This window comes from Sminthopsis crassicaudata, chromosome 2 (assembly GCF_048593235.1).
Source record: "Sminthopsis crassicaudata isolate SCR6 chromosome 2, ASM4859323v1, whole genome shotgun sequence".
Classification (NCBI taxonomy): Eukaryota; Metazoa; Chordata; class Mammalia; order Dasyuromorphia; family Dasyuridae; genus Sminthopsis; species Sminthopsis crassicaudata.
The window spans coordinates 29,841,836-29,859,465 of NC_133618.1; the positions used below are offsets into that span (position 1 = coordinate 29,841,836).

The 17,630-nt window shown below is 44.2% G+C and overlaps 1 protein-coding gene across 1 annotated transcript; it reads right to left on the minus strand.

The window, feature by feature from the left end:
- Positions 1–986: 986 nt before the first annotated feature.
- NKX3-1 (NK3 homeobox 1) lies at positions 987–4,948 on the minus strand. Its single transcript, XM_074285603.1, has 2 exons — positions 4,447–4,948; positions 987–2,349 (listed from the first exon to the last, which is right to left on the minus strand). The coding sequence occupies exons 1-2, from the start codon at positions 4,799–4,801 to the stop codon at positions 1,940–1,942; spliced, it is 765 nt and encodes a 254-aa protein (XP_074141704.1). The 5' UTR covers positions 4,802–4,948; the 3' UTR covers positions 987–1,939.
- Positions 4,949–17,630: the final 12,682 nt, after the last annotated feature.

Genomic DNA, 17,630 nt, shown 5'->3' on the forward strand with positions numbered 1-17,630 from the left:
CATGCATGTCAACCCTCTCAGCTCTTTAATTCACCCATCATTTTTGTTTTGTTTTGCAGGCAAGAATCAAGCTCAAGAGCTCTGAGAAAAAAAGGGAATAAGAATCCTCAGCCAAGCTGAAAGTATGGCTTCTTGAGGGGGCTCTATAGAGGGTGAAGGCTCTTGTCAAAATAAAACTTTGGCAGGAGATAGAAACCTGTGTGACAGCTGAAAGCTTCACTCTAAGGCTCAGGCAGAATCCTTAGGTGCCCAAGGGAAAATGCCATCGATAGCTCCTTAAATCCTTAATAATAAAACCATCTTATTTTTATCTAACAGTTTGGATTACAAAGAAATATTTGTTTCACCAACTCGGTTTCATTTGATTCTCAAAAAACAAAAAACAAAAACAAAAACAAAACCAAAAAACCACTGTGAGATAGGCTAGGGCAGGTCTTTACAGACAAGGAAACTGAGGTTCAGAGAGGTTAAATGGCATGATTAGTAAGTGGGAAGCTAAAGCTGAGAATGAAACCTCCATTTTCTGGCTCCTGATTCAGTGAAATTTTCACTGCTTCATGATGCCTGAAAAGAGAGGACTTTTTCTCTTCCCCTCTCTTCATCCCTACGCATTAACCATCACCCCACCAGAAATATAAGGACTGCTTTGTCACTGATCACATCTTCAGCCCTGAGCCATGGTTGTTTAGACAGATGGTTTGAAATTGTGTCATTCTAAGACTTGATACCCTCAGGATCCAGAGTTCTTCACCTGGCCCTTCCCTCCCTCCAATTGATTCTAGAGGATCCGGGAACTTGGATGATTACAATACATAAATCCATCTTTATTTTGGCTAGCTTCTAATTGAAATTTAAGATCTCCTTCAATCATTTTACAGTATGATTTTGAGGACTTTTATAAGTTTTACCAGATTGTCCATGACAAAATAAGTGTTTGGAATTCCTTTAGGGATCCTTGGAGTTCACCTTTGTTTTCTCTTTCAACGTTTTTTTAATGCAAAACTTTCACCTCCTTCCTAGATACAAAATTGAAGAACCTAACACCCTGCTTTGCCTGTCGAGTTCCGAAGCGGTCCAGAAGTGGACCTTGCCTTCCAAGTACATTGCAACAAACATTTATTAAATACCTACTATGTGCAAGGCACTGTGCTAGCTAGATACCAGAGATACAGAGGCAGAAAATGAAATGGTACCTGCCTTCAAGGAACTGCCATTTTACTGGGGGAGCTGAGGGTGGGGAGGAACAAAGAGAACATCAGGCATATTCCCAGGTCCAGAGAGGTCCTACGCCTCCTACTGTAGTTAGCTCTACAGTGTAGACCCTGTCCTAAGCCCCGTCCTTCTTGGCACTGTTTTTGCTCCTGTTCTGGCTTTAGCTTCTCATTGAGATGCTCCGTTTACACAGGTGACTGAGCTGAAGGAAAAGAACAGATCCTCCCGGAAGCAGAGATGCTGACAGCTCATAAAACAAAGCAGAAAGGCACTGGGAAGGGAGCCTGGAGCTCAAACTTTTTTTTTTTTTTTTTTTTTTTTTTTTTTCAAAGAAAGGTAGTTCAAAGCAAAGACAGTTAAACTGGGAGTGGAGAGGGAGTCAGATCCACTTCAGGATTCAGGATTTCAGAGCTGATTGGCAGCACCTGAGAAGCCAGCTAATCCAGCCCCAAGAATCTTCCTCTCCAACATCACTGGGATGAGAGGGATGCTCTCATTCGGTGCCTTGGCTGGCCCTGAGCGCCACTTAAATATTAAATATTATTCTGGGTCACAGATTTAGTGAACCCATCAGTCAAGAAATAGGGGCTCGACTGCCACTCAAAGCCTTTAGCAGGGTGGATAGGCCTCCCCTTTCTCCTGATCTCCCTAATTCTGGCCTCTTTTTGCTTTCAGAGAACAAAGTGGAAGCAGCAGCTATGGGTTGGGCCCCAGTCATTAGCCAGGGTTACCAGAAAGCTGGACTCCAACCTCCCCAGCAGTAGAGGTAAGGATAATAGGGGTAGCTGTTATACATGGAGATCAGAGAGGCTCCAGAGAAGTTCTCTTCTTTTAAGCTGGGCAGGGGGGAGTGCTTATCGAGGTCTCCCAGGTCGGAGGTCAGCTGCTTTCTCTTGGTCTTATAGCGTCTGTTCTGGAACCAGATTTTGACCTGGGTCTCGGTGAGCTTGAGATTCTTGGCCAGGTGGGCCCGCTCGGGGGCCGACAGATACTTCTGGTGGCTAAACTTCCTCTCCAGCTCAATAACCTGGGTGTGGGAGAAGGCAGCCCGGGACCGCTTGGGTGGCTTCAGGGCTTTGGGGGAGGCAGCGCTGGCAGGGTTTGCACAGTCCAACAGACAGGTCTCAAAGTGTGCATCTGGAACAGGGAAGGGAAGAAAGGGGCAGGGAGGGAGGAAAGAAAGTTACATATTAGCAGGGAACAGGACATAACAGCATCGCTCCTTATCTCTGCAGAAAAAGAACAGAGTAGGCCAGTGTGAACCTGGATACATTTGAGCTTTTTCACATAGCTGAGGAATTCCCTTAAAATGTGTGTGTGTGTGGTGTGTGTGTGTGTGTGTGTGTGTGTGTGTGTGTGTGTGTGTGTATAATGGTGGCCACTTTGTCTAGTTTTCTCAACTTGCCTGGCTTTAGAGGAGTCACTATATTTCTTTCTTTTTCTCTCTTTCTTTCTTTCTTTCTTTCTTTCTTTCTTTCTTTCTTTCTTTCTTTCTTTCTTTCTTTCTCTCTGTCTCTTTCTCTCTCTCTCTCTCTCTCTCTCTCTCTCTCTCTCTCTCTCTCTCTCTCTCCCTCCCTCCTTCCCTCCCTCCCTCTGTCCCACCTTTCTTTCTTTCTTTCTTTCTTTCTTTCTTTCTTTCTTTCTTTCTTTCTTTTTCTTTCTTTCTTCCTTTCTTTCTTTCTTTCTTTCTTTCTTTCTTTCTTTCTTTCTTTCTTTCTTTCTTTCTTTCTTTCTTTCTTTCTTTCTTTTCTTTTCTTTTCTTTTTGTCACTACATTTCTGTGACTCAGTTTTTCCTTTTTAATAACAGGAAGGCTTTAGATTGGCTGATTTCGAAGGTCCACCCCATCTCTGAGGAACTCCCCATCAGAGGAACCTGACTGAGATCTTTGAATCTTATTGTGGATTCTGGGGGACATATCCAGGCTACAGAAAGCAGAACTGCAGCTATCACAAATTGGGGAGTCGGGGACGGCTTAGGGACTGAAGGGGACAGGGGAAAGGAGATAGTGGGCATTTGCCTTTGAGGAGGAGAGGTTCAAATGGGGAAAGATGTCTAATATGAAAGGAACTAAAAGACCATCCAGTCTGGAGGATGTGAGGCACAAATGGAAAGTAAGAAGAGACCCAACTGGGAAGATCACCCTTGTTTGTAAGCCTCAATTTCTCCATCTTTAAAATGGACCCCTCCCCCAGGTTTGTTCTGAGAATCAAGTGAGATAAGGTCAGCAGGGCCTATGGAAAGCTGAAAGATGGAGAACTGGCTTGGGAGCTGGTTGGACCTAGATGCGAATCCTGCTTTGTATGCGGACTCACTTTGTGCTCGAGGCAGCTATCTAAGGCCAAAGATTTCAGAGCAGGTGTCTGTGATCTTCCCTGAGAGAAAAGACCGTGGGAAATCAAGGAATTTCGTGAAATCGGATCTAGAAGTGATCTTAGATTCAGAACAGCGAATTCTGAGGTCATCTCGCTAACCCTTCCCCCCGTCCCTAGTGCTAAAAGGGGAATGTTAGGGGCAAATAACGGACTGGGAGGGGAAGTGAGGAGGGCAGCAAAGAATAAAAGGAGCCACCGAGGTCATTCAGCAGGGCGGTTGGAAGGGTTTAGGAATTGGAGACAAGAAGGGCCCCCTTTATCTCCCCCTCTTGTTGACTGGGGAGTTTAAACCGTGGGCCCGGGAGGAGAGAAGAGGAGAGAGGAGGCTGTGGGGAGGCAAGGACCGCCGCTGTCTGGTTCCCCCCCCCCCCCCCCCAGGACCGCTGAGGGACGTGAAAGCGCTCTAGCGTGCGCCAGCAGCCAAGAGATCGTGGGATCGGAGACTTTAGAGCTGGCAAGGGCTTTGGGGTTGGCCTGGCCCCCTCCCGGAATGCAGGAAGAGGGACGGCGTCCCACCAAAGCAGGGCACCGGAGTCCCGAAGTGCCCGGCGGGCAGGGAGCCCAAGGCTGCAGATGGGCAGCGTCCTTCCCAGGAGGGCCCTTCTCATCCCCCCGCTCCCCTCCCCCGGCCGGGCAGCCGTGGGAGCAAGGGATCTTTAACGCGAGGGATCCCTGAGCGATCAGCTGCTGCCGCCCCCGTGTTAGAGAGAAGGGAGGGCAGACTCGGGAATGGGGGGGGGGGTGTTTGCCCAAGGTCACGGAGGGGAGTTAATGTCGGTTTCCGAGGAGTCCCGGTGTCTCTAAAAGGTGGGATGGAGGACGGGCGGGCGGCAGGGCCTCCGGCCCCGGTACTCCCTTACCTGGCTCTGCCCCCGAGGGAGAGGAGCCCGGCTCGGCGCTCCGCTCAGCCTCGGCGGGCCTCGCCGGCTGCTCCTCCTGGGGCGCGGGGCCGCTCTCGGACCCGGAGAAGGAGACGGATTCGGCCTCTGGCTGCGGCGCGGGCTCCGGCTCCGGCTCGGGCCCGGGACTCGGACTGAGCTTGCCGACGCTGCGCCTCTCCCGCCCGTCCCATAAAATGTCCTGGATGAGGAAGGAGGTGAGGGGCTTGGCGGGGGCCAGGGCCGTGCCCCGAGGGCTGCGTGGCGGCGGGGGCTCCAGGGTCCCGGCCGCGGTCCCCGGGACCCCGGCGGGCGTAGGCTCCTGGGCGCTCAGCATCCCCTCCCGCTTGGCGGGCAGCAGCTTCTGCCCCTGCCCCTGTCTGCGCTTCTGCCTCTGCCCCTGTCTGCGCCTCTGCCTCTGCCCCTGCTCGGGCCCTGGCTCGGGCTCCGGCTCCGGCTCCGGCTCCGGCTCCTGCCTCTGTCCAGAGAGCCGGCTCGGCTCCCACAGCTCGCGCTAGCCCCGGCCACCACTTTCGCTTTCTGCGGCTCCGGCGGTTTATATATAGCCGGAGGGGGGAGGCGGCGGCCAGAAACCGGGCCCGCGGCTCATTGGCCAGTCGGAGGTTGACCGCGCCTCCCATTGGCCGCCGGCCTCCTCCAGGTGCTCAAGTTGCGCCCGGGGGAGCGGGAGCAGGCCCCCTGTTCTGGGGTTGGGGGTGGGGGGCGTAATCGCGGCAGGGGAAAGCTCCGATGCTGGCCGGGGAGGCTGATCCTCCCCTCCGCCCCGGTCCAGCCTCGGGCCCCTGCTCCAGGCCAGGGGGGGCAAGGAGCACTTTGCTCCGGGCCTGGGCTTTCCAACCTGCCCCTCGTTCACACCTTCTCCGGCGCTGCAGCCAGTGGAGCCCTACTCCGTGTTCCTCGGAAAAATGCCCCCTTCCGTCTCTAGGGTGCTGTTCCTCGCCACTCCGAGGCCCCCAGCTGCGGTCAGATCCCACTTGATCCGGGGGCAGCCGCGGGGACTCACTGCACTTCGGGGAGGAGGGTCCGAAACCGAGCAGCGCCCGGCGCCAGCGAGGGAAGGGACTCGGCCCCCACGAGGACGGGGCAAAGGACGAGGCCCCCAGCTGCGCTCATTTTACCTGGAAGGAAAGGAGCAGCAATGGGAGAGCCAGAGTGGTCTGCAAGGGCCTCGAGGACCTTTGTTCCACAGGCTGCAGAAGGCCGAAAAGGAAGAGAGAAAGTTGCCTCGATTCTATTTAGCTAGTATTTATTAAGCACCTGCTGTGTACCTGCCACTGGCCGAGAAAGACAGGCCGCTAGCCTCAGGCGCAGGGAGACTTTGGGTCAAGTACATTCTCTGAGGAAGTAAGTCACCCAACTTCTGACACATCTGGGCAACCCTCAACTCTTAAATTGCAGAGGAGACACCAGTCTGTCCTGGTGGAAGGGAATCCAGGTCCGGTCCCTAATTCTTTATTATGTGCATTTCATGTCTGCCATTTCTAGAAGCAGATCCTCCAGATGAATCCGAGGAGGAAGAATCCTATTCTTATCCCCATTTTCCAGTTGAGAAAATGGAGGCAAACAGAGATTAAGCGATTTGCCCTTTTCTCCCTATCCCAAGTGCACTTCGCTATTCATTACTAAAGTCCAGGGTCTACTCCAGAACTGCTACCTTAGAAGAAATGATAAACAAACAAACAAACAACAAAATCAAATCAAATCAAATCAAAGAGCTCCGAGGCAGCTAGATAGCGCAGTGGAGAGAGCACCCACCCTGAATTCAGGAGGACCCGAGTTCAAAGCCGGTCTCAAACATTGAACACTTCTAGTTGTGGGACCCTGAACAATCCCCAGTTGCCTCAAAACCAAAGAAAAGAAACAGCAACTCCTCTCAAAGAAGTTACATTCTTAAGCATTTATTAGGTGCCTACTATATGCCAGGTAGTGTACACTTAGAACAGAAAGGTAAAACAAGTCTCTGCTTCTGGGAGCTCATGGGGGGGGGGGCAACAGTGGATCAGCAAGATCTTTACAGGATAAATGGGATATAACTTTGAAGGGAAAACAGAGTAAACATAAGAGAAGTCAAAAAGGAGAAGTGGAACAGGACAGGTGAGGTGAGGAAGGGAAAGAGGGAAGTGGCAGGAAGAGATTTAGATTCCATATAGGGAAAACATTAGACCCCTCTAACTATCAATAGAATGATCTTTTTTTTGGAAGTGATGAGCCCTCTCTCTCTCTCTCTCTCTCTCTCTCTCTCTCTCTCTCTCTCTCTCTCTCTCTCTCTCTCTCTCTCTCTCTCTCTCTTTCTTTTTTTTTTCCTCCCTCTCTTTAAAGGCCAGTAAAGGAATGGAAGACCGGTGGTTTGTTCAGTGTAGACAGAGCTCCTGTTCAGGTACAGATTGCACTATGTGATCTCTTAGGTCCCTTCTAAGTTGAAGATTCAGGAATTCATTGAGCTCCATGGATGGATCCTTAAAAAACAGAGCCATGTACCTCCATCCACCTCCTTCCCCAACCTGGGAGAAGACTCTGTTTGTCTCTCCCCATTCCTCTCTCCCACCCATTCATTCCATAGTTGGCAAGTAGTATTGACTCATTGGTTTTGCACGGAATTAGAGGCCAAAATTGTCACCAACCCCCAGTGCTGAACAGCTTTTTCTGTGTTGATAGAAGTAGATCTAGAAATAATTAATAATTGTAGTAGCTAGTGCTCATTATGTGCTAACTGCCTTACGATTATAATTTTGGGGGGGTTGAGGCAGTTGGGGTTGACTTGCCTAGGGTCACACAGCCAGAAAGTGCCAAGTGTGTGAGGACAGATTTGAACTCAGGTCCTCCTGACTTCAGGGCTGGTGCTCTATCCACTATCCATCTAGCTGCCCCACAATTATAATCTTAATACATCCCGACAAAACCTCTGGGAGATAGGTGCTATTGTTATCATCCCCATCCTACAAATTAGGAAACTAAAGCATACAAGAGAAGTGGCTTGCCCCAGGATCACACAGCTAATAATTGTCTGACTGGAACTTTGGTCTTCCCAACTCTAGAACCTGGAATCAATCTAGTATAATAGATTGGTGAAAAAAGGAAATAAGCATTTATTAATCACCTATCAAGTGCCAGGCCCTATGCTAAAGTTGCATGATTATCATCTCATTTATCTCAGAAGAAAATTAAGTGGGGATGGCTTCCCTGAGAGAGTAACAATTGGGGCATCTCCTTTGGAAATCTGAAATAAAGTCCAGACACTTCATCTTAGGAGTCACAGCTCTCTCTGATGGGGGCTTCATTTTTACTGATCTAACCTTACCTTCTGTGGTTTTAAGTAGGTCTGGGAGGAGAAGAAAAAAAAAAAAAAAGACTTCCTGGTCTGGGAGGCCAGAGGGCTGGGTTCAATTTTTGTGGCTATATGACAATGGCTGTTTTTGTTTTTGTTTTTTTTTTTTTTTTCTCCTTCTCTGGGACTCAGTCCCCTTAAGCAGACAAATCTGAAATCATTCAAAAGTCCCTCCCAGCTTTGAAGCACTGTGCTGAGAGTTCCAGGATCACTTTATAATGGCTTCCTAACTAGATTCCACTGTGATATGTTTCCTGCCTCCCTCAACTCCATCTCAAACAATTAATGGACCAATATTTATTAAGCACCTACTATGTGCCGGGCATTGCTAGGCACGTGTCTAGATAAGTGTCCCTCTCCTTTCAATGAGGGGTAGTTCTCTGCTTGACTGCCAGGAAGGGAGCCTCTGTTCCTATTACTTTCCCTGTTGATAAGCTGGAAAAAGTTCACAGGGGGATGACAAAGATGGTGATCATATTGGAGAATATGTCAGAGCAAAAGTGATGGAAGAAACCAGGAATGATTCCACAGGAAAGACAAGACTTAGGAGGGACTTTGGCAGCTGCCATTAAGTGTTTGAAGGGCTGGCTGTGGAAGAGTAATTAGAATTGTTTTGTTTGGCCCCTGAGGGCAAAATGAAGGAGGGAAGAGGGTGGTAAAAATTGCAGAGGCAGATTGAGGCTTTAGGTATCAGGAAAACAATTCTTCAGCACTAGAGCTGCCCCTAAGTGGCCGCCCCCTCATCAGAGATCTCTAAGCACACTCTGGATGATCACTTGTCAGTGTTGTTCTAAGGGAGAAGGGTCTTGTTCAGACAAAGGTCAGATCTGATGGTCTCTGGGGGCCCTTCCACCTCAGAGATTCTAGGATCTAGGAATGCTGGGATGGTGAGGCTGGGGGATTTGAAGGTTTCCTATTCACATCTGTTTTTAAACCCCTCAAGTCCTTAATGTTATTGTTTCTTCTTCCTGATGAGCAGGCTGTCTCCTGCTCCTTGAGGACCCCTCCTCTCCCGTCTGTCACAGGATGACAAAGAGGTCAATTCAAATGCCTCTGGAAGGGCCTGCCTGCCTCTGCCACATGCAGAGAAGGTGATGTGATTTGTGGGCTCTGTGCTGCAAATGATCTCCCCCCACTGGCCTGTCTTGGTGCCTGCAATTCCACAATTAGAGATTTATTTCCTTTTATAAAGGTGTATGGGTCCCTGGTTAAAATACAAATATTCCTGGGAAGGATAACACATTAATCCTTTTTTGCTTAGACATCAACACTATAGTAAGAATCAATACGTAAACTCTGATTCAATTTGATTTGATTGGGAGAGGAGGAAATGCTTATAGCAGAATGGCTGTTAGGAAGTCTGGCGCCTATTCCCAACTCTGCAACTAACTAGCTCTACCACTTCTGGTAAGTAATTTCATCTCTCTGGGATTCATCAAATTAAAGAATTGACAAATGATCATTAAGGTCCTTTCTTGTTCTGTGATTTGGGGCTTAGAGGAAATGGGAAGGAGAAAAGGAGAGAATGAAACTGGAGGAAGGTGCATGTTGAGAAAACTAAGCCGGAGAGATGGGAAAGATGGGTGACCTAATGGACTAAAAAAGGCTCTGAGATAAACTCTGAGCTATCCATCAATAACACACATTTTTTTGGGAGGAGGTTTTTTGTAAACTTTAAAACCCATAGAAATGGAAGTCGATATGTATAAATGTATGTATGCATATATTTGTGTGCATATACACACGTATATATGAATATTGATCCATTTATATCAATAAGCCTTTATGACACACTATGTCCAGACACTATGCTAGAGATCTGTGTGTTACAGATACAAAAAGAGGCAAAAGACAGTCAAACTCTTCAGGGAGTTCATAATCTAACAAATTATATATAAGCACATATAACATAAAACATATAACATATAACATATATAACATATATATGTAACATATATATGATTATATAGAAATCATATAATTAAAAGAAATTCTTAAAGATTGCAAATAAACCTTAAGTTGTGATCAAAATAGCAATGATTATTACTCTAGTGTCCTGTGTAATCCTTTGTTTTCTCTCTCTCCCCTTCCCTGTTCCCTATTCCGTTCATGGTGCAGATTTCTGAATACTGCAAAAGCTCTTTGAGCTGTGTCCACCCCCTCTTCCCACCCCAGTTCTAAAGCTGTTTATGCCAACTTCCCTCGCAGACCCTTTGGCTCAGAGAAGGGGGATCAGGGTTTTGGGAACCTTCAGTAGCAGATAATAATTCATCCTCATTATCCTCCTCATCAGGCCTTATCATCCAAGAAAAGCAATCGGAAAAGATTTATGGAGCAATAGGAGCCCAAGAGTATTTTGCTAACTGTGCCCCCTTTCACCTCAAGGCCCTGGGTTTCAGGAGAGCCAGTTAGCTGCTGTGCCTGGCCTTTTCTGGAGATTGGTCTGTGCACTCGCTGGGTGGCCTGTGCAGCAAAGACCTCCCCCTCCCCGTCTGTTGAACAGCTTAGCGGAGACCCTCACCTGGAAGACACATCGAGGCTGTTTGTCTAAAGGAGTAGGTGCTGACCTTCCCATACTGTTCGGGCTACCGGGGGCAACTTGAGATCTTCCCTGCCCCCCTTCCTTTCCATTCTTTACCCTCTCTCCCTCCCTCCTCCCACACATGCAAAGGGAAAGCCTGTTTGACTTCTGGGTTTCGGGAGATGCAGAGACTGGGATCCCAGACAATGATGATGATAATGTGGGAGCTAGCATTTACACAAGCCTTTGAGAAGGGACTGGATGCATCATCTCTTTTGAGCCTCACAATACCCCTAAGAAGTAGATGCTACTGTCTTAATTTTACAGATGAGGAAACTGAGGTTAAGAGAGAGAGAAGTGATTAGTAGAGGAGTAAAATAGCTAAGTAAGTGAATGAGGGAGGATTTGAACTCTGGTCTTTCTGAGTCAGAAAGTCAAAGGCCTAAAAATTTTCAAATAAAGTCCCATATTGTCTTCTTGGTGCTTATAGAAGGTGATGGGACCTAAAAAGATAGAGAGAACCTTGGGTGGAGGCCGGCTGAACATTTTGGTGTGGGAATGTTTTGATACTGAAAAGACAAAAAAAAAATATAAAGATCTACTTGGGATCATGAAAAGATTTGTTTCAACTGATGCAGGATGGGGTACCCAAAGCCAGAAGACCAATTTAAACAGGGATTACCCTGGCAAAGAAAAACAATGTTGCAAGATTTGAACCTGAGATCATTTCAGCTACTAAAACTGCTTTGGACAAAAATAATTCCTCCTCTCAGCAGAAAGATGGTTGATTAAAGATTTGAAAAGAGATATATATTATGAGAGAGAGAGAGAGAGAGAGAGAGAGAGAGAGAGAGAGAGAGAGAGAGAGAGAGAGAGAGAGAAGCTGATATTTGTTTTGCTTAAATGTACCAAGTTAAAAGGGAGGATCCTTTTGTGTAGAGAAGGACAGAGAAAGGTCATTAATAAGTGAAAGGAATCAACTGGGTTTGAGTTCTCAATTCTATCAACTTCTACCTGTTGGTGGTGAGAGAATCACTTAACATCTGTAAGATTTAGTTATTTCATCCGTAAAATGAGGAATGATCATCAATATTTCCATTTATTTCACTTTATGTGCACGCACATATTTATTTAAAGATGTAGGTATCATATCAGCAATAAAGGTAAGGCAATATCATTAGAATGGCATCTAGTAACCTAGTGGATAGAGTGCAGAAATTGATATTAGGAAAACTTGGGTTCAAATCCCACCTTAAAACTTAATTAACTTTGCCACTTTGGGACTTAGTTTCCACTCTAGTCTATATTGAACTACGTCCCTTCTTAGGCAGGAGGTGGCCAGTATATTTTATCTTGTGTCTTATGAAACTGTGGCTGGTCTTCAAGTTTATCAGGTTTTTTTTAGTATTTCTTTCATTAAAGTTTTTTTTTAATTTTCAAAACATATGCATGGGTAATTTTTCAAAATTAATCCTTGCAAAACCTTGTGTTCCAATCCCCTCCTTCCCCACCTCTTCCCCTAAATGGCAAGTAATCCAATAGATGTAGAGCATGGTAGAGATATATGTCAAATCCAAGATATGCATACATATTTATATAATTATCTTGGTGCACAAGAAAAATCAAATGAAATAGGAAAAAAGAGAAAGAAAAGAAAATGCAAGCAAACAACAACAAAATAGTGGAAATGCTAAGTTGTGAACTACACTCAGTTCCCACAGTCCTCTCTTTTCATCACAAGATCATTGCAATTGGTCTGAGTCATCTCATTGTTGAAGAGAGCCACGTCCATTGGAATTGATCATCTTGTTGTTGCAATGATCTCCTGGTTCTGCTCATTTCCCTTAGCATCAGTTCCTATACATCTCTCCAGGCCTTTCTGAAATCATCCTGTTGTTCCTTTCTTACAGAACAATAACATTCCATAATATTCATATACCATAACTTATTCAGCCATTCTCCCACTGATGGGCATCCACTCAGTTTCTAGTGCCACTACAAAAAAAGGGATGCTACAAACATTTTTATCAGTTCTTTAAATTGAGTCTAGTACTTTGTAAATCTTAAAACGCTATAGAAATATGAGCTAATATTAAATTGTTGGGCAAGGAGTGACGAACTGATTAGGGCACAGGAGACAAGCCACTTTATCAATGAGAAACAGGATCTTTAAAGACCAGATTGTTCAACTGCCCCTTTTACAGATGAGAAATGTAAAGTCTAAAGATCTTGGACAATTTGCCGATGGTCACAAACATATAACATGTAGGACAACAGTTAATAGGATTAGAAGCTGAAAGAAATCATTGAGGTCTCTCAGTTCAGTCCTTTCATTTTACAGATGAGAAAATTGACCTCTAGAGCAAACTTTACAGGTGAAGAAACTTCACCTAGAAAGGCAAAGAAATTGGCCCCTTGCCACATAGATAGTATGAAGCAAAATCAGGATTTATAATCAGATCTCCAGGTTTCACCTTCAACCATGTTTCTCCTTTTTGGGGCTTAGAGGAAATGGGAAGGAGAAAAGGAGAGAATGAAACTGAAGGAAGGTGCATGTTAAGAAAACTAAGCCGGAAAGATGGGAAAGATGGGTGACCTAATGGACTAAAAAAGGCTCTGAGATAAACTCTGAGCTATCCATCTATAACACACATTTTTTGGGAGGAGGTATTTTGTAAACTTTAAAACCCATAGAAATGGAAGTCGATATGTATAAATGTATGTATGCATATATTTGTGTGCATATACACACGTATATATGAATATTGATCCATTTATATCAATAAGCCTTTATGACACACTATGTCCAGACGCTATGCTAAAGATCTGTGTGTTACAGATACAAAAAGAGGCAAAAGACAGTCAAACTCTTCAGGGAGTTCATAATCTAACAAATTATATATAAGCACATATAACATAAAACATATAACATATATAACATATATGTAACATATATATATATGATTATATAGAAATCATATAATTAATACAAATTCTTAAAGATTGCAAATAAACCTTAAGTTGTGATCAAAATAGCAATGATTATTACTCTAGTGTCCCATGTAATCCTTTGTTTTCTCTCTCTCCCCTTCCCTGTTCCCTATTCCGTTCATGGTGCAGATTTCTGAATACTGCAAAAGCTCTTTGAGCTGTGCCCACCCCCTCTTCCCACCCCAGTTCTAAAGCTGTTTATGCCAACTTCCCTCGCAGACCCTTTGGCTCAGAGAAGGGGGATCAGGGTTTTGGGAACCTTCAGTAGCAGATAATAATTCATCCTCATTATCCTCCTCATCAGGCCTTATCATCCAAGAAAAGCAATCGGAAAAGATTTATGGTACAATAGGAGCCCAAGAGTATTTTGCTAACTGTGCCCCCCTTTCACCTCAAGGCCCTGGGTTTCTGGAGAGCCAGTTAGCTGCTGTGCCTGGCCTTTTCTGGAGATTGGTCTGTGCACTCGCTGGGTGGCCTGTGCAGCAAAGACCTCCCCCCTCCCCGTCTGTTGAACAGCTTAGCGGAGACCCTCACCTGGAAGACACGTCGAGGCTGTTTGTCTAAAGAAGTAGGTGCTGACCTTCCCATACTGTTCGGGCTACCGGGGGCAACTTGAGATCTTCCCTGCCCCCCTTCCTTTCCATTCTTTACCCTCTCCCCCTCCCTCCTCCCACACATGCAAAGGGAAAGCCTGTTTGACTTCTGGGTTTCTGGAGATGCAGAGACTGGGATCCCAGACAATGATGATGATAATGTGGGAGCTAGCATTTACACAAGCCTTTGAGAAGGGACTGGATGTATCATCTCATTTGAGCCTCACAATACCCCTAAGAAGTAGATGCTACTGTCTTAATTTTACAGATGAGGAAATTGAGGTTAAGAGAGAGAGAAGTGATTAGTAGAGGAATAAAATAGCTAAGTAAGTGAATGAGGGAGGATTTGAACTCTGGTCTTTCTGAGTCAGAAAGTCAAAGGCCTAAAAATTTTCAAATAAAGTCCCATATTATCTTCTTGGTGCTTATAGAAGGTGATGGGACCTAACAAGATAGAGAGAACCTTGGGTGGAGGCTGGCTGAATATTTTGGTGTAGGAATGTTTTGATACTGAAAAGACAAAAAAGAATATAAAGATCTACATGGGATCATGAAAAGATTTGTTTCAACTGATGCAGGATGGGGTACCCAAAGCCAGAAGAACAATTTAAACAGGGATTACACTGGCAAAGAAAAACAATGTTGCAAGATTTGAACCTGAGATCATTTCAGCTACTAAAACTGCTTTGGACAAAAATAATTCCTCCTCTCAGTAGAAAGATGGTTGATTAAAGGTTTGAAAAGAGATATATATATGAGAGAGAGAGAGAGAGAGAGAGAGAGAGAGAGAGAGAGAGAGAGAGAGAGAGAGAGAGAGAGAAAAGCTAATATATAATGTTTGTTTTGCTTAAATGTACCAAGTTAAAAGGGAGGATCCTTTTGTGGAGAGAGGGACAGAGAAAGGTCATTAATAAGTGAAAGGAATCAACTGGGTTTGAGTTCTCAATTCTATCAACTTCTACCTCTTGGTGGTGGGAGAATCACTTAACACCTGTAAGGATTCAGTTACTTCATCCGTAAAATGAGGAATGATAACAATATTTCTGTTTATTTCACTTTATGTGCACACACATAATTATTTAAAGATGTAGTTATCGTATCAGCAGTAAAGGTAAGGCAATATCATTAGAATGGCATCTAGTAACCTAGTGGATAGAGTGCAGAAATTGATAGTAGGAAAACTTGGGTTCAAATCCCACCTTAAAACTTAATTAACTTTGCCACTTTGGGACTTAGTTTCCACTCTAGTCTATATTGAACTACATCCCTTCTTAGGCAGGAGATGGCCAGTATATTTTATCTTGCGTCTTATGAAACTGTGGCTGGTCTTCAAGTTTATCAGCTATTTTAGTATTTCTTTAATTAAAGTTTTTTTTTAATTTTCAAAACATATGCATGGGTAATTTTTCAACATTAATCCTTGCAAAACCTTGTGTTCCAATCCCCTCCTTCCCCACCTCTTCCCCTAAATGGCAAGTAATCCTATAGATGTAGAGCATGGTAGAGATATATGTCAAATCCAAGATATGCATACATATTTATATAATTATCTTGCTGCATAAGAAAAATCAAATAAAATAGGAAAAAAGAGAAAGAAAAGAAAATGCAAGCAAACAACAACAAAATAGTGGAAATGCTAAGTTGTGAACTACACTCAGTTCCCACAGTCCTCTCTTTTCATCACAAGATCATTGCAATAGGTCTGAGTCATCTCATTGTTGAAGAGAGCCACGTCCATTGGAATCGATCATCTTGTTGTTGCAATGATCTCCTGGTTCTGCTCATTTCCCTTAGCATCAATTCCTATACATTTCTCCAGGCCTTTCTGAAATCATCCTGTTGTTCGTTTCTTACAGAACAATAACATTCCATAATATTCATATACCATAACTTATTCAGCCATTCTCCCACTGATGGGCATCCACTCAGTTTCTAGTGCCACTACAAAAAAAGGGATGCTACAAACATTTTTATCAGTTATTTACATTGAATCTAGTACTTTGTAAATCTTAAAACCCTATAGAAACATGAGCTAATATTAAATTGTTGGGCAAGGAGTGACAAACTGATTAGGGCACAGGAGACAAGCCACTTTATCAATGAGAAACAGGACCTTTAAAGACCAGATTGTTCAACTGTCCCTTTTACAGATGAGAAATGTAAAGTCTAAAGATCTTGGACAATTTGCCGATGGTCACGAACATATAATATGTAGGACAACAGTTAATAAGATTAGAAGCTGAAAGAAATCATTGAGGTCTCTCAGTTCAGTCCTTTCATTTTACAGATGAAAAAAATTGACCTCTAGAGCAAACTTTACAGGTGAAGAAACTTCACCTAGAAAGGCAAAGAAATTGGCCCCTTGCCACATAGATAATATGTAGCAAAATCAGGATTTATAATCAGATCTCCAGGTTTCACCTGCAACCATGTTCCTCCTTTCTGCCTCTTGGTGACTTTATTTGCAAAAGAATCCATCCAAATGGGAGATAGAAGAAGATATTTCTCCAGATTTCTGTGCAGAGGTGGAAGATGACTGTTTTGCTAGGTGGTCTAGTTTGATGATCTGTTGTTTATTCCTCTTTTGAAATTGTGTCAAGCAGATTGTTCTCTAGGAAGAGAGCAGAAAAATACTTTGGAAAAATTAGGTGCTGTCAAAATTATCCATACAAATTATTATTTTTTTTAAATGAGGGGGCTAGACTAGTTGTCTTCCAAGATCCTTTCTAGCTCTCACCTACTAGATAAAATGCTGCGCTCAGATTCAGCACAACCTAGTATAAATTGATGCCTCGGGCACTTTTAAACTCTGGGACTTTGGGCAAGTGAATTAACCTCACTCAGATTCAGCTTTTTTATTTGTACAATGGGGATGAAGAAAGCATCTACCTCCTAGGCTTGTAGAGAAGATTAAATGAGACAATATAGTTAAAAGCACTTTCCAAACCTTAAAGAGTTAACCAAATGTTAATTGTTGAGTTATCATCATTATTAGTTCTATTTTTGATATTCCTACTTTGTACGAAACATAGGATTTTAGTGATTCTTTGGTCATCTTTAGAAGCTGGATAACCACTTGTCAGGGACTCCATTGCCAGAATTTGGGGTTTGGGTGGGGGTCAAATTGGATGATTTTTGAGAACTAATCCAATTGTAAATGTTTCTGAAAATAAATCTTGATGTGACTGGAAGGAAGCAAACATGATGTGAAAGGTGAAAAAGGAAGATGGAAAAATGTTGTAAAAAAGGGACGCTGACTTGGACTTCAAAGGTGACCTGAATTTTGGTACTTATTAGCAATGTAAAGTCAAGGTACCTTTTCTGAGTTTCTCTTTCCTCATCTATAATGTGAACATAATATAAGAACTCTTGGCTCTAACTTGAATCAAGTCAGAGAGATAATACAGTGGATGGAGCCAGGAAGACCTGATTTCTACTGTGGCCTCAGCCACTTACTAGCTATGAGGGGATCCATGACAAGTCAATCAACCCTGCTTGCCTCAGTTTTCTCACCTGTGAAATGATCTGAAAAGGGGAATGGCAAATCACTCTAGTCTCTTTGCCACGAAACTCCAAATGGGGTCACAAAGAGTCAGACACAACCGAACTGCAAAAAGCTGCCTTGACCTAACTAGGCGACACAATGCATAAAATGCTGGAAGTGAAGGTAGTGAGACTTGAGTTCAAATTCTGCTTCAGAAACACTATTATATTT

What these genes read in the sequence shown, in the direction of transcription:
- NKX3-1 (XM_074285603.1), bottom strand. Translation starts at nt 4,801, where the DNA reads ATGCTGAGCGCCCAGGAGCCTACGCCCGCCGGGGTCCCGGGGACCGCG. An exon ending in TCCCTCGGGGGCAGAGCCAG is followed by an intron (nt 2,350 to 4,446) that starts GTAAGGGAGTAC and finishes TCCCTGTTCCAG; the next exon opens with ATGCACACTTTGAGACCTGT.